This window comes from Microtus oregoni, unplaced genomic scaffold (genome assembly GCF_018167655.1).
Source record: "Microtus oregoni isolate MIOR12 unplaced genomic scaffold, Mior012 000029F_ref0000214, whole genome shotgun sequence".
NCBI classification, from domain to species: Eukaryota; Metazoa; Chordata; class Mammalia; order Rodentia; family Cricetidae; genus Microtus; species Microtus oregoni.
In genome coordinates, this window is record NW_024543088.1 from 22,729,168 (window position 1) to 22,750,889 (window position 21,722).

Genomic DNA, 21,722 nt, shown 5'->3' on the forward strand with positions numbered 1-21,722 from the left:
GAGTATGTTGTATACGTCACCGCTTCTTCATTTTGTCCTTAGGAGTTTCTCACTGTTTTCCAGGCTGGGAATGTGATCTGCTTGTAGGGATGAAGTGTGTTTTGTATGTGTGTGTGTGTGTGTGTGTGTGTGTGTGTGTGTGTGTCTGCCTGCGTGTGGGTATGCTCGTGTGTTTAGACTTTTAGAGTTCTGAATTTTTAACCCTTAGTAATTGAAAGCATGAAAGGGTGGTAGAAAATGAGTTTAAAATATATTTGTAAACTTTATTTTATTGATACATAATTGTTAAATCTGTTTTGCATATCAGGAAGTCCTACAAGCAAGCTCCCAGTGGCCTCTCAGGTTTCCCAAGGAACAGGGTCCCCTGTTCCTAAAATTCATGGAAGTAGTTTCTTAACATCTACAGTCAAGGTAAGCTCTCCCTGCTGTGTGTAGACTCAGAAGGCGTACCAACTGATGACAGTTATCTTGAAGATTATTTCCTCACTTAGTTTCCTCCTGGGGCAGAAGACAGTTCTCAGTATGTCTATCAAGTGATCACCCAGTATCAATTTGAAAGCTCAGTGTGGGGAAAGAGGCGGCCTTACTTATTTTGTGGAGGGGACAGTTGTATTAAAAATACTTCTATAGAGGGTGAAGAAATGACTCAGCCATTCAGAGTGCTTGCTGTTCTTGCAGAGGACCCGCACCTACCCGGCAGCCCACAACTCTCTGTTACTCCAGCTTCAAGGGTTCCAGTACCCACTTCTAGCCTCTGTGGGCACTGCGCGCACACACACACACACACACGCACATACACATACACACTCACACACACTCACTCTCTGCCGACAGCTGGGCTGGTTTCTGCTTCTTCAGGCTGGCCTCAGAGTCTTTGCAGTTTCTCTTACCTGAGAGGGAATCTCTACAGTCCTTTTTACTTCTTCTTAGGGGAAGGGCCCTGGTGAATCTGCTCAGTGTCAGGGACTTCGGAAGCTATTTTGAGTTGTTTACCTTTTATTTAACGGAGCTTCCCTGGGAGATGGAATGTTTTATTCTTCAGGAAACTGCTATACAACACTGGTAGAATACTTGCCTAATTTGCACAAGGCCCTGGATTTAATCCCCAGTGCCACATAAAACCAAGTGTTATGGTGTACACATGTAATCAGAGCACTCAGGAAGTAGAGGCACCAGGATCAGAAGTTCAAGTTTATCTTTGACTAGCCTTGGCTACATGACACCCTGTCATAAACAATAAAGTTAATCACTAAAAATTTAAATAGAACTCTAACATTCATCAGGACATAGATGAGTGAAAACTTTTCTTAGCATTTGGTTTCCTTGTTTTTGTATTGAGGCAGGGTCTCACCATGTAGTCCAGGCTAGAGTGAACTAGCAGTCTTCCTTTGTCAGCCTCCTGAGTGCTGAGGTGTTACAGGAGCTCAGGTGGGAATGTATACCTCACTCTTTATTTGCTTTGAGAAGGGAATTACAGTGGCTTAATAGAAACTTGGAAGATCCATGAGCATTGTGGGTTTGTGTTTTCTTTTGTCTTTGTGTTATTGGGTGTGGTGGGTTTACATTAAATGTAAGTGGCTGGAATATCTGAAATAATTTGTTTTGGCCTATTGTGTAATAAATGGTTTTACACACAGCAGGAGGAGTCTTTATTTGCATCTATGCCACCTCTTTGCCCAATCGGTAGTCACCCTAAAGTGCAAAGCCCCAAAGCTGTGACTGGAGGACTTGGAGCTTTCACAAAGGTGAGTGTGTGCCACAGCGTTGCCCCTGGGCCAGTGGTCGTTTTCCACTGTTCAGACATAGGCCTTAGTTCTGAGGTCCACATCCTGGGAGTACAGTGAAACGGGATTTCGGAGGTCACAGACTGGGTTCTGTCTCTCTACTGCTTTCCAGCCTTGTGACAAGTGACTGAAGAGTCATGGGATTGAGTTGAGAGCCTGTTTGGCCCCTTTACTACCTCTTAAGGACTATTAAAGCAGTATTTTTTCCTTTCTCATGAAGCCATCCTGTAATACCAAGCTTTATTATTAATATCATTGCAGAGAGACTAGATTCAAATGTTAACAGTAGGTTCTTCCTCCTACTCCCCCATCGGGTACTTACTCGGTGTCATTGTTTGTTGCAAGGTGATCATCAAACAGGAACCTGGGGAAGCCCCTCATGTGTCCACCACAGGAGCTGCCAACCAATCACCATTCCCTCAGTATGTGACTGTGAAAGGGGGTCACATGATAGCTGTATCCCCTCAAAAACAGGTCATAAGTGCTGGAGAAGGGACGGCTCAGTCTCCAAAGATTCCACCCTCCAAGGTTTGTATGGTTTTTGGGGTGGGGGTGGAGTGCCAAGGTACAAATGTAGGTTATTTATCTGAATAGCTGACAGGTGCCAAAATGATTTAGGGTGAATGAGTTGCTGAGCCCGTGCAAACCTGTGGATTTTAGCCCATTCAGAAAAGACTCAGTAACATGTGCCCTGTTCTGTCTGTCCCTGATAAGAGTGGGCGTGTTTAAACAGAAGCTCCAGGAATAGTCTAAGGGGCAGAGGGGACTTTGAAGCCTCTCTCCAGCGGCTTTCTACTTGATTGCAGTCCAAGTGTGCATTGTTTTGACCTGTTCGTTTGTCCAGGCTGTGTGATTCGTTTTGTTTTGAGATGACCTTAGATTCAAGGCAACCCTAGTATCTCAATATCCCAAAACTCTAGGATTGCAAGTGTGTGCCATTTGGTTCATTTTATTAATAACTTTGAAGTACCAGGGAATAAGCATATAGGGAACTTTGAAGTACATAATCCATACTCTACTACTTCAGTCACATATTAAATCTATCACCTGCTTGTATGCCATGCTCATATTTATACGTTTCTTGTAGTTCTCAGACTACACGTTGAAGCAGGTATTTTTCATTCCCATTTTATGATGTGAAAACCATGAGTTTGAGGGGTTTGGAACCTTCCTGGAGAATATATGAACATAACATATAGCTAGGGAGTGACAGGAGGCTTGAAACTTGTGTCTTTTTGCTCCAAATGCATCACGCCAGGACTGGTGAGATTTATAAGGTGTCTTCTCTAACCTAAGCTTGCTTTTGGAACATGTAGTTATCCTGGTGTTTTGGCGGGTATGTTCTGAAGCTATTGGGAATGTTTTGTGAGTGTTTATATTTCAGCTTCAAAGCCCAGACTGTCTAGGAGAGTGAATTGTTTTGAGAAGAATGCTCTAAAATGGAAGATGATATTACATAAACTGGGTTAGTTTAGATAAGTAGGTCTCATTCGGGATAAAGATGAAAATTCAGTGTTACAAGTTGTTTTTAAATCTGTAAGAATCTGTAATGTTTCCAAAATTTATCTCAGCAGACAGTTTATCTTCTGATTTAAAACATAGCAATTCCTATCTGTCCCAAATTTACTGCATCACAATTTCCCCCAAGGGCCTGGGAATTAGTTTTTCATAAGCTGCCTGCTGCCTCAGATGCCCTGGGCAGCTAGAAAATGTCACAGCATTGCTTTGGCCTCAGGTGAGCTCTGCCACCCCTTCAGTGAATCATTTGCTGTTTGTAACTATTGTTCTGTGCTTGCCAACAACAGAGTAGAACTTGGGGGGTGAGCTCAGCTTCTTTTTACTCTGTATTTTGAGGTTAGGTCAACCTTGTTACCCAGACTGGCCTGCAGTCCTTCTGCCTTTGCCTCTGGAGTTGCTCAGATGGCCTCTGTGGCTTAACTTCTATTCAGGCTGTCTTACACAAGCTACTTTTATTATTATTATTATTATTATTATTATTATTATTATTATTATTTTTGAGACAGGGTTTTTCCATAGCTTTTGGTTCCTGTTCTGGAACTAGCTCTTGTAGACCAGGCTGGCCTCAAACTCACAGAGATCCACCTGCCTCTGCCTCCGAGTGCTGGGATTAAAGGCGTGCACCACCATTGCCCAGCGCATGCTACTTTTTAAAACCTCTTGTATGTTTGTTTGTTTGTTTGTTTTATGTGTACATGTCTTTTGCCTAAGTGTGTGCATGCAGTGCCTCAGAGACTAGATGAGGGTATCAAATTCCTCTAAGACTGGAGTTGCAGACAGCTATGAGCCAATATGGGGGGAGGGGAATCAAGCCCTGTGCTTTTAGCCTCTGAGACATCTCTCCAGCTTCTTACTCATTATTTAAAATATATTATGCTATATATAGGGGAAAGGGATTTGTTGTTTTTTTTTCTTGTCCTTGTTTTTTACATTTATCCATGTGTATAGGGACACAGATGTGAGACAGTTAGAAGACTACTTGATGGAGTTAGTTCTCTCCATCTTGTGGGTCCCAGAGATCAAACTCAGATGATCAGCTTAGTAACAAGTGCCTTTACCCGGTCAGCAGTCTCACTGGACCAAGGAAATATATGATTTTACCAATAAAAAAATAAAAGGTTGTATTCATTTGTTTATATTTATTTATTTATTTATTTATTTTGATTTTTCGAGACAGGGTTTCTCTGTGGCTTTGGAGCCTGTCCTGGAACTAGCGCTGTAGACCAGGCTGGTCTCGAACTCACAGAGATCCGCCTGCCTCTGCCTCCCGAGTGCTGGGATTAAAGGCACACGCCACCACCGCCCGGCCTCGTTTGTTTATTTTGCATTTATTTATGTGGGGTAGGAGAATGCCACAACATGCTTGTAGAAACCAGAGGACAATTTGTAGGATTCATTTCTCTCCTTCTGTCATTTGGACCCAGGGATCAAAGTCAGGTTTCCAGACTTGGTGAAAGTTGCCTTTTCTGATTGAGCCCAGCTGGCCCCAGTGTAGGCTTTTAACACATTGCCAATGGTGCCCAGAAAATCTGCAGTAGGTTAGCCTCTGTTTTTAACCACCTTTTTGCGTCTAGCCAGTCCACTCTGAGAAAGTGGGTGGGTTTGTGTAAGGATGCTATGAATAATACTTAAAGGTGCCTGAGAAAGAAAAACAAGAGGAAGAACTGCAGAGACTCGGGAGAGCATGGGCGAAGACATCCCTGTCTGAGTAGTTTATACATGCATCAGACTCAAGATGAGGAGCTCTCTGTACATGTGACTGCTGAAATGCTTCCCTCAAAGCTACCCAAACAGGAGGGTCCAAAAGGGTTAGCTTTCCTCCATACAACTTTGGAACAATAGAAATTGATTTATCTGTCACCAGGTTTTTGTTTTTAATGATAGGAAGAGGTACTACCCTTAAATAAAAGAGTTGAGGACTCAGCAGGCTTAATAGAACAGATGCAGTAAGGTGTAACCAGACGTTAGTGTCGAGATTTTTTTGTTGGAATTCTCAAATTTAAGGGCTCATTGCTTCTATAACCCAGCAAAGTTATGTGATATTCTAGGAAGGAATAATAACTCCTGTCTTTCAGGACTAAATAAGAATTAGCAAGAGTGAGACCAGTAAACAGTATCTAATATGGATCTTGTTTGTGGCACGCATACACGCATATTGATCGTAAGGGGCTGTAGCTTTGAGCATCTATTAAGCATGTCCAACCTTCAGCTCCCAACCAACTGTGCGCCCGGATAACTATGCATGCAGCCTGCATCTGAACTTGTGAAGTTAATTAAATTAGCATGAGGCGTTTTGCAAATTCTTCTTAACTTGATTTTGGGGCTGATGAACAGGAACATTGTAGACGATAACATTGAGTTAAAGCATCAGAAGAATGGACACGTCCATATATTGCCAATAGTTGTGAATTGTTACCTCGATGAGAGCCATTCTGGCTAGGTTAAAATGTGATCTTATTTTTTTTCCTTACATATGGTCTCACTATGTACCCCAGACTAGCCTCAAACTTAAAGAGGTCTGCCTGCCTCTGCCTCCTGATTCCTGGGATTAAAGGTGTACACCACTACCTCTGGATGTTTGATCTCTCTCTCTCTCTACCCCTCTCTCTCCCTCTTTATCCCCCTCTCCCTCTCCCTCCCTCCCTATCTTTTTTTTTTTTGTTTTAAATGTGTATTAGTGTTTTTTATGTCTGTGTACCACATGTGAACCTAGTACCCATGAAGGCCAGAAGAGAGTGTCAGATCCTCTGGGTCTGGAGTTTCAGGTATTGTGAGCTACCATGTAGGTGCCAGGATGTGAGTATGGGTCCTCTGAAAGAACAGCCTGTGGTTTTTAACTGTAGAGCCATCCATCCAACCCCAATTTTTTTATTAGCATATACTAAGTATACATAATGGGTTTGTTATATTTTCATGCATATATATTTTGGTTATATTTACCTACTCATTACCTTCCTCTTCTCACTCCTGATGATCCTGTGTGTGTATGTGTGTGATTCATTAAGCTTCATTAGTATTGTTTACAGGAGAACTTAGTTTTATTAGGGTGACGTATTATCAACAGGAGAATGGGTACCTCACTAGTGACTGTACCAAGAAAGAAAGTCTTTTTCTCTTCCCCAGCAACCACCAACTCCTATGGATCCTCAGGGACGAATAGGCCTTTATGCCCCAGTAAGACATTGAGGAGCCCAGTCTTATGCAATATCATGACTTCACGAATATAATGTTTGTTGGATCCCCTAAAACTAGTATTACAGGCAGATATAGATACTGAGAACCCAACTTGGGACGTCTGCAAGAACAGTATGTGCTTTTTTATTAAATTTTTTTTTTCTTAATTAACTAGAGCCATCTGTCCAGTCCCTCTATCTTTTAAGTTTTCATTGTAGAGCTCTTTGGTTAAATTGATATTTTTAAAGCTTTTGTGAATTAAGATTTCCACCATCCAGTTTTTTTTTTGTTTGTTTGTTTGTTTTGTTTTGTTTTGTTCTTGTTTTTGTTAACAGGTTGGTTTGTTACTGGTATATAGAAAAGCTGCTAATTTGTATCCCACTGCTTAGCTTAGGGTATTTAACAGATCTGAGAGTTTTCTGGTGGCATTTTGAAGGTCTTTTGATGGTACTGTGTTGTCTACAAATGGAAGATTTGGCCTCTTCCTTTCCTATTTTTATCCCTTTTATTTTGTTCCCTTTGTCTAACTGCTTTATTTAACATTTCAATAAGGACCCTGAGTAAGAAACAAAAATCCAGTTGAAATTCAACCATTTATTCATAGATTGCTGCCTAGAGGCCAGTTAGGGCTAACCTTGCCTTCCCTAGCCACCCATTGAGCCCATCCTCCAAGTACCTGGGTTACATAACATCTCAGGCTGGTCAAGATCCATAGTAAGACTTGTCTCACAAAAAGGGCAGTGGGTATTGGCATTAAATCTTAAGACTCAAATAACAGTCTTGTATCCCCTTTTTCAGTTTTTTATGCATTAAGAAATTTTTTTTTCATAGAAGCTCTTTGATTGCCCCTCAGGGGTATTTACCACGTAGGTATGGAGAACACATGATGGGAAGAAAGCATCATTCTCATGGGTTGCCCCTCTTACCTCCATACCTGTACATATAAAATAAAGTGTTTTTATTAAGACTTTGAGAATTTCATTTTCTGGTGTGTTCATTTTCCTTCTTCAGAAAGTTTTAAAGTTCTCATCTCAAAGTTCCTCATTGAAAATCTCTCATCATACTTGTTTGCTTAGAGTTATTCCAAGGTATTTTATGTTGTCTGTGAAGGGTGTTGATTCTCTGATTTCTTTTTCAGCCCATTTATCATCTGTGTACAGGAGGACTACTGATTTTTTTGAGTTAGTCTTATATCCTGCTACAATTATTGAAGGTGTTTATGAGTTGTAGAAGTTCCTTGGCAAAGTTTTTGGGGTCACTTACGTAAACTATCATGTCATCAGCAAATAGTGAGAGTTTGACCTCTTTTCCAATTTGTATCCCCTTGATCTCCTTTTCGTGTCTTATTGCTCTAGCTAGGACCTCAAGAACTATATTGAATAGATATGGAGAGAGTGGACAACCTTGTCTTGTTCCTGATTTCAGTGGAATCACTGGGAGTTTCTCTCCATTTAGTTTGATGTTGGCTGTTGGCTTGCTGTATATTGCCTTTATTATGTTTAGGTATGTTCCTTGTATCCCTGCTGTCTCCAAGACCTTTATCATGAAGGGGTGATGTATTTTGTTGAAGGCTTTTTCAGCATCTAATGAGATAATCATGTGTGTGGTTTTTTTTTCCCTTTCAATTTGTTTATATGACAGATTACATTGACAGATTTTCATATGTTGAACCATCCCTGCATCTCAGGGATGAAACCTACTTGGTCGTGGTGGATTATTTTTCTGATACAATATTTTCACATTTCCTTTGTTACCCATCTGTTTTAGTTATTTTTTTATTGCTATGATAAGATGACATGATCACCATGGTAGGGAGCATGACAGTAGGCAAGCAGACTTGAGTATGGAGCAGTGGCCGAGAGCTTACATGTGATCATAAGCATAAGGTAGAGAATGCTAACTAGGAATAGAGCTGGCTTTTGAAACCTTAAAGCCCACACCTCCTAATCCTTACCACTTTTACCAACTGAAAACCGTGTGGTCAAATATAGGAACCTGTGAGTGCCATTCTCGTGCTAACCACCATACCACCCAATTTGGAGTAGGGTGTCATCTCCCACCATTGAGTCCAGTTTGTGTTGTCCAGCTAGCTTTGGGAGTGAAGCCCAAAGTTGCTCAACAACTCAAAAAGGTAGTTCATTCCTGCTACTGGGGTTTTTTATTAGCTAGTATGAGGTGTCTATTTGAGATTTTGTGCCCCCATTGTAGGGTTGATGGGGAAGGCCTTTAACGTTAGCTATCCTTTCCCATAGTTTCTTCTCTACCCCCACCCTCACATCCTCCATCCCAAATTAACCCTTCGTTCCATTATTCCCATTTAATCCTTTATAACACTGTGTTCTATCCCCCCCCCCCCCCACCTTGTTACTTTATTTTTTATGTTTTTTTGTGACAGGGCTTTTTTGTGTATCCCTGGCTGTCCTGGACATCACTCTGTAGACCAGGCTGGGCTTGAACTCACAAAGACCCACCTGCCTCTGTCTCCCAATTGCTAGGATTAAAGGAGTGTGCCACCCACCACCAGCAAACTGGCAATTTTTTATTTTTTGTTCCCTTGATACTTTAGTCTGGTGCTTTACACTGCTCAGCCATCCTGATACCCTGCTTACCACTCTTATTTTCTTAATTTTGTGTGTGTGTTTAGTTACATCCAAGTGAGTACAGGTGCCGTTGGAGGCCAGAGGCCTTGAATGCCCCTGGACCTGGTGTCACTGGCAGTTATGAGCTACCTGCATACGTGCGGTGAATTAAACTTGGGTCCTCTGAGTGAACAGTACTTGTTCTTAGTCTCTGGGCTGTCTTCACAGCACCTCTGACTTTTTAATAATTCAAATATTTCACTAAAATATTGAAAATAATTAATCACTATCTAACTCTTTATATATATATATATATATCACATAAAATAGTCAAATGCCTTCTCCTATATTAGCATATGCATATTTACTTTAGTGTGGGCTTTTTCTCCTCCAGATGAAGTCTGTTCTTTCTAGAAATAATTCCATCCATACCTTTTGAAAATCTTTATTTTGTTTTATGTGTTTAGATGTTTTGTTGCCTGTGTGTCTGTGTAGCATATGCTTGCCTGTGCTTGGAGACTGTAATGGTCTGTCCTGTCCCTTTAAGAGACAAGCCCCACCCACTCCCCCCTCCTCTGCTGAGGTGGGCGGATCTTTGCTTCCATTCTGAGCTCTTTCTCCTTTCCGGCTCTCTAGGAGGTAGCTGCTATTGTGGCTCCTCCCCTTCTCTGGTTCTCTCTTTTTCTCTCTGCCTCTCTCCTTTCTTCCCTTCCCCTCTTTCTCCTCCATAACCCACTAATAAATATCCAATATCACACTGCATGACGTGCCTATTCGTCTCTGTCTTCACCCGCTGCACAGCTCCCTGCTTGGTACCCAGCTGCCTTTGTGGCCTACCGTGGTCTCATGCCCGCTGCCCGCTGCCGCCACTTGGGGACCTGCAGCATTTCTGCCGCTGTGCCCCTCGGGGACCTGCAGCGCTTTTATTTTAAACCATAACAGAGACTAGAAGAAGGAGTCACATCTCCTGAAGCTAGAGTTACAAGGATGTGAGCTGCCCAATGTGGGTGCTGGAAACTGAACTCAGGGCCTCTGGCTGAGTAAATGCACGCTTAACAGGGGTCATCTGTCCGGCCATTGCTTTTGAAGACAGGGTCTCATGTAGCCCAGACTGACCTCCATCTCCTAATTTCTGTCTCCACCTCCCAAGTGCTAGAGGTGTAGGTGAGCAGGAGCACACACAGTCTGTAGGCAGAGACTGTCAAGACCCGAGTTATCACACAGAAACTATTAATTACCCCACTGTTTGGCCAATAGTCCAGGCATTTTCCTAGCTAGCTCTTATATCTAAAATTAACCCATTTCTTTTAATCTGTGTATCACCACTATGCTGTGGTTTACCAGCCAAGTTCCAGGTTTCTGTCTCCTTGTGCAGCTACAGGATGTTTTCTTTCTTTTTTTTTTTTTTTTTTTTTTTTTTTTTTGGTTTTTGGAGACAGGGTTTCTCTGTGGCTTTGGAGCCTGTCCTGGAACTAACTCTGTAGACCATGCTGGTCTCGAACTCACAGAGATCCGCCTGCCTCTGCCTCCCGAGTGCTGGGATTAAAGGCGTGCTCCACCACCGCCCGACTACAGGATGTTTTCTTGACTCTGCCTACTCACTATCTCTGTTCTGATTTCTGACCTGGTTTTACTCTGCTAAGCCATTGGCTGAAACAGTTTCCTTATTAACCAATGGTAATAAAACACATTCATAGCATACAGAGGGGAATTCCACATCAAAAAAGTGCTGCCTACTTCTATTTTGCCTTAGAAAGTGGAGGGCATTGTGATACTTAGGTAGAGATGTTAGACCCCGAGGCTGATAGGACCCACATGTGGGAGCGCTAACCCCCACAGGAGTCTTCCAGCCTTCTGCCCTCCACATACAATAAGTTAAATAAGGGCAGGAGGCCTACATTTCTTGTGACTCAGTTAATATTGTTTCCTTCTTGAGTTGTTATTATTTGTGTTTATGGGCACGTATGTGGCAGGGCGTGCATGTGTATCCAGAGAGCAGCTATGAAGTTGCCTCTCTGCTTCCAGCTGTATGGGCTCCCGGGGTCAAACTCAGGTTGTCGGGATTATGAGTTAAGCCCTTTACCCACTGGATCCTCTCACTAGCCCTAATTATCTCTTCTAATTTAACATTTTCCTGCTTTATTCTCTTAGAACAAGCTGCTTAAATTGTTTTTAATTAAAAAGAAATTACTTTTAGAAACAGTTACAATTTTTGTGGGTTCTGGATTTTTTTTTAAAGTAGGACTGGAGATGTAGCTCAAGTGGCGGCGTGCTCACCACCACTCACAAAACCCTGAGTTCAGAACCCAGAGTCAGATACTTTGGACTTGGTGGCACCGCCCTGTAATTCCAGCACACAGGGTTTACAGAATTTCCAGCTCACCCTGAACTATATAGCAAGTTTGAGGCTGACCTGGAATACATGGAACTCAGAGTAAATTTTTTTCAATTCCGTATTTTTATTTAAAACATTTCCTTTTTTCTTCTTTCTTTTTCTTTTTTTTTTTTTAAACCGTGTTTGTCCTCGAGGAGGGAGAGATGAGGGGCGGTAAATAAAAAGGTTCTTTTCCCTAGTATCGGGTGGAAAGCTGTCTCATGGTGAGGAAAGACAGGGCCACTCAGATGGGCAGACTACAGAGTTTACAGAACAGTCTGGGTGGGGTGGGGTTTGCAGTTTTCATAATGTGACGTTTGAAGCCCCTGCCTTTGCAGCAGCACAGGATGCTTATATATCGATGTTTATGTATTCCTGTGCTATACCTGGTCAACTGAAGATGGTTTGAAATACAACACTGGAAAACGCTTCTGTTATTTATTAATGTTGTAAAACTATGTGTAGTGTGATCCCAGTTCTAATTACAGAGAACATTGAATGGTATTGGAAATAAAAACATTAGGATTTTTTTTTTCTTTTTGGTTTTTCATGACAGTTTTTCTGTGTATCTCTGGCTGTCCTGGAACTCGCTCTGTAGATTAGGCTGGCCTTGAACTCAGGGAGATATATCCCCCTGCCTCTGCTTCCCTGAGTACTGGGATTAAAGGCATGTGCCATCACTGCCTGACTATATTAGGAATGTTTTTGAGAATTGGGTTTTGTATTTTTCTTTTCTAAGTTGGTGTATGTATAATGCTTTCCTATTATAGTGGAAATTTTGGGACTGTCACTAAACTTTTGTTTTATGGCAATACTTAAACCATACGAGATATTTTTCTTGTGTGTCCTGGCACCTTTGTGACAGATTTTTGTGTGATACCACCCAACCCCAACCCCTGCTATTGGCTTTGTTTTTACTGAAGCAGAGTGCCTGCTTCGACCCCAGAGAACTCAACAGAGCTATGCAAAATAATAATTGTCATTTGTCTTGAGCAGGTTGTTGGCGTGCCTGTGGGCTCTACCTTACCTTCCACAGTGAAGCAGGCTGTGGCAATCAGTAGTGGCCAAATCCTTGTCGCCAAGGCCAGTTCTTCTGTCACCAAGGCAGTTGGTCCAAAGCAAGTGGTCACCCAAGGAGTTGCCAAAGCAATCGTGAGTGGAGGTGGAGGGACCATTGTTGCTCAGCCAGTACAGACCTTAACCAAGACTCAGGTCACAGCTGCTGGCCCACCGAAGAGTGGCTCCCAGGGCTCAGGTAACTGATAGAAATTAATTGCCTCGCTATATGGAATTAACTATGATTCGATTTGCTGCCAGGTTCTAACTAGAAAAGTGTATTGTTGGTTTCTTTTCATGGGTTTCTTTTTTTGGGGGGTGGGGGGGATGGGGTTGAGACAGGGTTTCTCTGGGTAGGGTAGCCTTAACTGTCCTGGAACCTGCTCTGTAGATTATGCTGGCCTTGAACTGAGAGAGATCTACTGTGTGGGTGAGGAGAATCGAATCCAGACCACAGACCCTTAGGAAAGTGCTGGTTAGCCACTACACCTGGACTGTTTTATATAGAAATACATAAGTAGTTTAAGTTTTATTTTATGTATGCACTGTAGATGTCTGTTCGAGTGAAATAAAAATCAAAGATTGTATGATGCAGGTCTGAAGTCTTTTTCAGCCATTTTTGTCCACTTTGAGGTGTGCTTCAGCTACATTTGAAATGTATAACTAGTAAACACTCTACCAAGCTGAAGTTTGAACAACATGAATAAGCTATCGCCCTCAGTGTTTCTGAGAGCACGAACACAAAATGCCTAAGATCTTTTGTTTTTGAGGGTTATTTATTTTTATTTTATGTGTAAATGTGATGCCTGAAAGCTTTGTACAGTCAGTAAAGAAACTTTGTTTTCCTCGTGTGGCCACAGTGCCTAGCAATTAGTTAGCTTCAGTATTTGTTGGATATTGTCTACAAATTCTTCTCTGACTGTGACATTTGGGTCTGTTCCTGCTGGAGTTGGTGGTGGCTGCTCTCTGCTGGTTCGTTTTGCTATTCCCATAGGAATCCTGCAAAGTACCATAGTGACAGTGAAAGGGTATCATCTACTCTCCCGAGTCTCTCCGGGAAAATCATTGTTCTCAGTTAAAAAAAAAAAGAGAGAGAGAGAGAAAAGAAACCGGGGAATTATTTTTATTTTATGTGTATGAGTGTTTTGCCGACATAAATGTCTGTAAACTGTGTGCATGAAGTGCCCTCAAGAGCCAGAAGAGGGAGACAAATCCTTAGGCCCAGGAGCTAGAGATGATTGTGAGCCACTGTGTGGGTGCTGAGAACCAAACCTGGGAAGAGCAGTTGGTGCTCTTAACTGCCAGTGCACTTCTCTAGCCCCTATAATGAATCTTCAAAAAAGAAAAGAAAAAAAATTGGCAAGTGTGTGAGAGTCTGACTTGGTGGTTCATACTTAACAACCTTGGTGTGTGGGGAAAGCGTGAGTTCGAATCTAGCCTGATCTCTGTAGTGAGTCTCTTTACAAAGCAGGGGATGAGACAAAAGATAGAAGAAATAGTCAGGACTGGGGAGATAGGCTCATTGGCATGCAAAATTAAGATGTAGGCTCAGCTTGTTTATATACAGCATTAACTTGTGGAAGGCTTTTTTAGTATGTAAATTATTTTTAGTTTAAGACATTTAGAAAATGAACTGAATTTACTCTTCGTTAGTGTTTTTTAAATATGTATGTTAATTGTTCCGTGTTTTAATTTTAGAATATTATCCATAGTTGATCTTATTTTCTTGTCCTCCCCTCCCCCTTGCTTCTTATTGTTTTAGTAATGGCAACATTGCAGCTACCAGCCACTAATTTGGCCAACTTGGCAAATTTGCCTCCAGGCACTAAACTGTACCTTACCACAAACAGCAAGAACCCCTCAGGAAAAGGGAAGCTGCTGCTAATTCCTCAAGGAGCCATCCTGCGAGCTACCAACAATGCCAGTGAGTCCAAGTTTCCATCACTTGGTCCCTGGATCTCTGCACGGGTTCATCTCGTCCAGCTGAGGGACAGTTGGGTTGTTGTCTTTGGAGATTGGATCAGATGGGTTGTGGAGAGGCCTGGCTACTCAGGCTGTGTTAGCGAAGAACTGGGGAAGGGTTCATCTGCTTGCAGTGGCTGGGTTGTTTTCTAAAGCAGATGTGCAAGGGTAGGAGCCAGTTGTCTCTGTGGCTAGTTTTTAGTTGTATTATTAGGTTTGAGAATTCTGGGTTCAAGCTAAGTGTGTGTCTAAAGCCCCAAGGAAACAAGGTAGTTTATTTAGTTACGTAAAACATTGCTTTGACAATGGCAGTGTGGGTGGTGTTGAAAAAGTACATATTTTCCTCTGAGTTGAAGTGTAATGTTACAGTAGCCAGGCTCCCTAGTCTGTTGACAAATTATCTCAAATGTGCACCATCTTGTCAGGCCTGGTAAATGCTTAGATGGGAGAAAAGAATGACTCAGTGCACTGTGTAAGCCACTGCCATTTCTTTTTGTTTGTTTTTTCGAGACAGGGTTTCTCTGTGGCTTTGGAGCCTGTCCTGGAACTAGCTCTGTAGACCAGGCTGGTCTCGAACTCACAGAGATCCGCCTGCCTCTGCCTCCCAAGTGCTGGGATTAAAGGCGTGCGCCATCATCGCCCCGCGAGCCACTGCCATTTCTGTAGTGGGCCTTTACCGCTTAGTCTGGTCCGGTCTCCTCACCCCCAAGTAATGCAATGTCTGCGTAAGGAAAGGCCAGCCTCAGTACTCCACTGCTGAAGCAGGGGAACCTCTGGTTTACAGTGTCCTTGGGGTCACAGACTACTGAGAAGGGTTGTGCTCGCTGTAATCAAACTGAGGAAGATTGAACATATGCTTACAGTCCAGGGAGATCTTACTCACCAACATGGAAGGAAGAGAAAAGCTTTGGAGTGAGATCTGAAAAAGACTTGGGAACTTAGAGCCAAAGACAGATAATTTGATTTAAAACCACTTATCTCTTAAACATTAGCATCAGGCGCTCATCTTACAGCATTAAGTCAAAATACTGTCAAGGACGTTTGTCATTGTAGTCAGAGTTAAGATACAGTTGGCTGCGATCCTTTTGGAAGTACAAGTTAAATGTCCTCTGTCTAGAATGCTTGGGACCAGAGTTTGCAGTTTTTGGAATATTTATATAGATTTATTGAGTAATCATCTGCAATCCAGAAAAATCTGAACTCGAATGTGCTCCACAATCCAGAACTTTGAGTATTACTTAAGTGTCCAGAAGTTTTTGAATTTAAGATTTCCAGACTACAAGTGTTCAAGGTGTAAGTAGACTCAGTCTCATCTTTAAACTTTGGGGAGTTTTCCTCGCTCATCATAGGATAAGCAGATCATAGAGGAATGGTAGCGTGGACAAAGCATCTGCTCAACTGTTTCTTCTGTGATGTTCTGTCACTCATTGTGCTTGCAGACCTCCAGTCTGGCTCGACTGCTGCTGGTAGCAGCGGCAGCAGCAGTGGTGGTGCAGGAGGGGGAGGCAGTGGAGGTGGCGGCGGTGGCAGCGGAGCAGGAGGAACCCCAAGCACCACTGGCCCAGGAGGGGTATCCCAGCACCTGACTTACACATCCTACATCCTCAAGCAAACTCCCCAGGTCTGGGAAGTTTACCTGATCTTGTAAATTATTTAATTACCTGATAAATGCCTTTAATTGCTGTTGATTTGCCTTTACCATTCTAGGATCAGGGGTCAATACTAACATTTTAGCCATGTTATAAATCTGTATTTTGAGCTTGTTTTGTTTTGAGAGGTGAAAAGATATATTCAGAAATATTTAAATAATTGATGTAAGACCTTCCTGGAGGCTGGAGAGATGGCTCAGAGGTTAAGAGCACTGACTACCCTTCCAGAGGTCCTGAGTTCAATTCCCAGCAACCACATGGTGGCTCATAGCCATTTATAATGAGATCTGGTGCCCTCTTCTGGCATGCAAGCATACATGGAAGGGATGTTGTATACATAATAAATAAATAAATCTTTTTAAAAAAAAATCTTCCTGCTAAGCTAATGGTAGAGTTTGCATTTGAATCCACATCTTTCTTCTCCAGAGAAAGCTTATGCTATGCTAATTGCCCTCATTCATCCATGAATTAATAAATAGTATTAATGTACAATTGAAATCCGGCTTTTAGGAAAACCTGAGGCAGCATCAGGCTGTGGTGTTTGGGTTGGATTTAATAAGGAAAAGCTCTGTTCCTTCTTTTTCCTTGTCGCTGAAGTGTTTATCCTCCAAAGGTGTAGTCAGATTTGGTCCAGACATTCTCCTTGAGAAGGCTGGGAATGAATTCAGTTGCATTTTTAAACCTATTCTGAAACTGCAGTGCATAGGATACGCTTCCTGGTGACACTCAGTTGGCTTTCACTTCAGGTACTTGTAGCAGGCAGCTGAGTCATTACAGACTGTAGTTGAAAGTGATCAGATTCATTGTATTTCCATGAATTCTTTTCCCCAACTTAGGGTACATTCTTAGTTGGCCAACCATCACCCCAGACACCTGGAAAACAGTTGACTACTGCATCAGTTGTTCAAGGAACACTGGGAGTGAGCTCATCCTCTGCACAGGGACAACAGACATTGAAAGTCATCTCTGGACAGAAAACCACTTTGTTTACACAGGTAAGTGCGTACACACTTAACACACCTAATGTATGGCGATTATGCTGTTAATCTGCTTTTCTTTATACAAACTGGAGGAAATCCTAATGAAGCTAAGGTTATGTAAGAAACTAAACGAAACAGTTGAGGAAAATGAGTATAAACCTCAGGTTTAGGAACATATAATTCGAATGAGGAGAAAAGGCCAAGGGTTGTTGAGATATGGGAGTGGAACAACCTGGTGCACCTGATAGAGAGGATGGCCATCTGCTTCCATAGGAGACACAGATTCCTCGACACTTAACTTTAAAGTTTCTGTGGAAGCGATTTCATGTGAGAGACCCCAGTTCGTCAACTATATGACTTCAGCCGTCACACCACACAGTAAATGCTGTGGCAGATTAGGATTAGGGACACATTTTCCACAGCATTCTGTAAACCAAAGAAACAGTCACAGGATTTTGACTGAGTCGGGACATTGTGATCTTCCATGAGAAGATGTAAATCACAGGAGCAGAAACGTGTAGAGCAGCCTGGAGGCTCCTGTCTCAGAACTTGGGTATTGGGTCCTTGGTTCTGTTTTTGTTTTGACAGATAGACACATTTTTTGTCCTTTATGCCAATAATAAGATTTTCAGCTTTTTAAGTTTGTCACATTGCTTTTTGCTGTTCCACCATGTGTATAGTTCTGGAGCAAGCCACACTTCGTTTCCATGTTTTATCCGTTATCAGTATGTTTTCAGGGCTCAATTTAATAGACTTTGTTTAGCATTTTTCAAGAGGTATTGATCAGTAGTAGTTATCTGTCTGATTTGCTCAACTATTTTTCTAACTTATTTAATAGCTCGGCAGTTTAGATTGTTTCTTCTTTAAGTTTTAGGGTTGTTTTGTTTGGTTGTCATACATAATCACCTGTTCACTGAGGAGCTTTTGAACACAGTTGACGGTGTTTATTTTTATTTTCTGTCTTCTTTCGGTGGGGGGTATTGAGACAGGGTTTCTCTGTGTAGCTTTGGAGCCTGTCCTGGAACTCACTCTGTAGATCAGGTTGGCCTCAAACTCATCTACCTACCTTTGCCTCCTGAGTGCTGGGATTAAAAGTGTACGCCACCACTGCCCAACTTTTTTCTATCATTGTTATAATTTTGGTACTGGGAAGAATGGAAAACTATGGTGGGATGTGTTTAGTTCACAATTCTTAATTTTTGTACTTTTATTTCTGTGACAAACTGGCTGACAGACACAACCTCAGAGAGGGAAAGAGGGAGAAAGGGTTTATTATAGTTCACAGTTCTAGATTACAGTTCACCTTGGTAGGAAGTCATGGCAGCCAGAAAGGAGGCAGGTGGGCATGTTGCCTCCCCAGTCAGGAAGCAGCCTGGGACTCTAGATGAAGGGGTAGTATCAACCACATTTAGGGCAGGTTATCTCACCTCGGTTACCATCACTTAAATCCGTCGTAAACCTCCTCAGAGGATTGTTTCCATGGTAACTCTAAAATTTCAACATTATGAAACATAAACTTTGGGGGGATCAAAGCAAAGATCTACAATGAAGATTGAATAGCATAAATATTTATTCATCAAACTATGTGATGGCAAAAATGTGTAAGGCACAAAGACCAATAGCAATATAAAGGACACTTAAAGGAGCTGCAGAGATGGCTCCACAGTTAAGAGCTTGGACTGTTCTTCCAGAGGACCTGGGTTTTGTTTCCAGCATGCACAGGACAGATTACAACTGTCTCTAATCCCAGTTCAGGGATCCAGTGTCCTCTTCTGGCTTCTGTGGGGCACCACATCCACATGGTGCACATCTGCATATGACAGGAGGAACATTCAGATACATAAAAATAATAAAATAAAGGGAACTTAGAATTATAGAAGAGGAAACTTTGTTTTTTGAGACAGGTTCTCTCTATACTAGACTAACCTTGAACTCACAGAAGCAGGAGTGCTTCTGCCTCCCGAGTGCTGGGATTAAAGGCCTAGCTTGAGGGGGAACTTTTTAAAGATGTCTCAGAATTTAGGTGATCATTTTGATAAATCTCACTATAGAGAGTTTGAGGCGCTGAGATTATGTTTGGCTCAATGGTAGAAGCTTCCTAGCATTCCTGAGAAACTGGGTTTGATCCTCAGCACCAAACCTAAAGGTAACAGTACTAGTACTTACTTAGGAGGTGAGTGAGCTAGGTGAGCTGTTGCATTTCTGTAGTGCTGACACGTGGGAGATTAAGGCACAAGGAGAGTGAGCTCAAAACTGACTAACCATACATAATTAACCACTTTCTCCAAAACAAAAACAAAAACAAAAACAAACTGGTTTGAATGGCATATAGTAGTGTTTTTATTGCACCTTTTCAATAAGAAGTTAAGGTACCGGATGTTTAGTCACACAAAACGTGATTGAGTCAGTGGCCTTCATATTCTTGTTTTAAGGAATTCAAAGAGTGAAATTTGTAGACACAGAGGTATTGTTGGACTGGATATGATGACATGTTTAATCGCAGCACTTGGAAAGGAAAGGCAGGCAGATCTTCATGAGTTTGAAGCCAGCCAGTGCTACATAGAGAGACCCTGCCCGCCCTCCCAAAAAAAATAAATGGATGGGTGGGTGGAGAGACCCTGTCCCCCTTCCCCCCCCCAGATGGATGGATGGATGGATGGATGGATGGATGGATGGATAGATGGATGGGCTGACATCAAATAAATAAATGGATGGGTGGGTGGATGGATAGATGAATAGTTGGACAGGCAGCCAAATAAACAAACAAACAGATAAGTGTTGGCCCTGTATCTGTCATGGAGCACATTAACTTTCCTGAAATGATAAATAAGATAAATAATAAATGCTGACTCTGTATCTGTCCCAGAGTACCACCAGAGTGAATCTTGCCCTACCCAGGTTTAATTTTTCCTGTTTGAAACCTCTGTGTGGGGCTGGAAAGGCGGGTAAGAGCACTCAAGGAGGAAGACCCGAGTTCAGATTCCCAGGTATCCATTTAAAAAGAGGTAGAGGCACTTAGTGTAGCAACCTGTCCAGTCCTCATAGCCCATGGAAAGATGGAAAGAAAGAACCAACTGGCGTGTACACAACTGCCCCCACCCAAGATAATAGTAATTAAAATTTTTTCTTACATTGGGTGCAGCCATGCTGACATAACCCCAGTGCTTTAAGGGGCAGACGCTGGAGAATCACGGGGTACTGGCCACTAGCCTAGGGTCAGTGAGAGACCCTGTCTCTAGGAAATGAGCAAAGACTAATAGAGCAGAGCACCTGAAGGCCTCCTGCAGCCTTTTCATGTGCACACGCATGTGCACATGCTCACAGATATGCACACATAATCTTATCTCACACACACACACACAGACCACAGAAATACTCCATGACATTTAAGGAGACTTTGACTCAGTTATTTTGAAAGCAGGGCCTGAAAGCTTTGAAGATACAGATTACAAATGGTGATTTGCAAATGCATTTGTTTATTTCTTCCACTTTAGTGTAAGGGAACCTCAGTGGTTGTAGAATTCAGCTTGTTGGAAAGATTCCTGCATCCCACAGTCCTGATTGGCACGACTTGCTTAAATATGTTTCAACTGCGAATGAGGAACAAGTTGTGCAGCTTTGTCACTTGGCCTTTTGATTGCTGCAGGCAGCTACGGCTGGGCAGGCCTCACTGGTGAAGTTACCCGACAACACCCTGAAGTCTGTGCCGGCAGCTTCACAACTTGCCAAGCCTGGGACCACGATGCTGCGTGTGTCCGGAGGAGTGATCACGGCTGCTCCCTCCCCTGCTGTGACCTTCTCAGCAAATGGAGCTGCACATCAGGTGTGAAAATGAGGATGGGCAAACAGGACATCCCCAGGCACAGCAGTGGGGCTTGCTGGTCCTTTTTAAAATTGAAGTGTAGACTTCACAGAGCATGAAATGTACCATTCCAAAACGTAGTTCGGTGGTTTGTATTCTATTTACAGGGCTGCCTAACTCCTCTCATCAGCTCTTTCCACATCGTTTTCATTGTCCCCAAAGCTATCTCATAGCAATCCCCTTTCCCTCCAGCCCTGTGCAAAACACCAAGCTTCCTTTTCTGTGTTTTTGTTTTTACTTTAGGTATGTGTTTGTGGGTAAGGGTTGGGGGGTGGGGAGGATGTTAGGGATCAGAAGCAACTTGGAGGAGTCTGTTCTCTCCCTTCACTGTGAGATCTTGACATTAAAATCCAACTGTTACTCATGAGCCATCTTGACTGCTCAAATCTTTCTAAATGGATTTTCCTATTTGGAGAATTTTATAATTTTATAAATGCAGCTATACATATGGCCTTTTATGTCTTCCTAGTTATAGTTAGTGTTTTTTGTCTTGTTTTGACAGTCTTTCTGTGTAGCCCAGGCTGGCCCTTGCCTCTGCCTTATGGAGTTACAGGCATTCACATAACATTTTCAAGGTTTATCTACATTCTAACATTTATCAGTCTTCTATTTTTTCTGTATATGAATAATACTTAGATTTATGGATATCTAGTTGGTTTTTTGTTGTTGTTTTTGTCTACCACTTAATGGAACATCTGTGTTTCCAATTTTTTTACTGTTAGGAATACTTCTAGAAACATGTATGTACACATTTCACTTTTTTTATTTACAGAGGTAGGATTAG

At 42.2% G+C, this 21,722-nt stretch overlaps 1 protein-coding gene across 4 annotated transcripts in view; it reads left to right on the plus strand.

The window, feature by feature from the left end:
* Yeats2 (YEATS domain containing 2) overlaps nucleotides 1-21,722 on the plus strand; it is a 92,487-nt gene that overhangs the window by 50,737 nt on the left and 20,028 nt on the right. For 3 of the 4 annotated variants that reach the window (XM_041678095.1, XM_041678098.1, XM_041678096.1), the window contains 8 exons: nucleotides 308-411; nucleotides 1,638-1,745; nucleotides 2,130-2,312; nucleotides 12,426-12,684; nucleotides 14,248-14,409; nucleotides 15,887-16,068; nucleotides 16,933-17,091; nucleotides 20,723-20,899. In XM_041678095.1, coding sequence (XP_041534029.1) covers nucleotides 308-411; nucleotides 1,638-1,745; nucleotides 2,130-2,312; nucleotides 12,426-12,684; nucleotides 14,248-14,409; nucleotides 15,887-16,068; nucleotides 16,933-17,091; nucleotides 20,723-20,899 — 1,334 coding nt within the window. The remainder of the gene's footprint in view (nucleotides 1-307; nucleotides 412-1,637; nucleotides 1,746-2,129; nucleotides 2,313-12,425; nucleotides 12,685-14,247; nucleotides 14,410-15,886; nucleotides 16,069-16,932; nucleotides 17,092-20,722; nucleotides 20,900-21,722) is intronic. The other variant, XM_041678097.1, reaches the window with a different exon arrangement.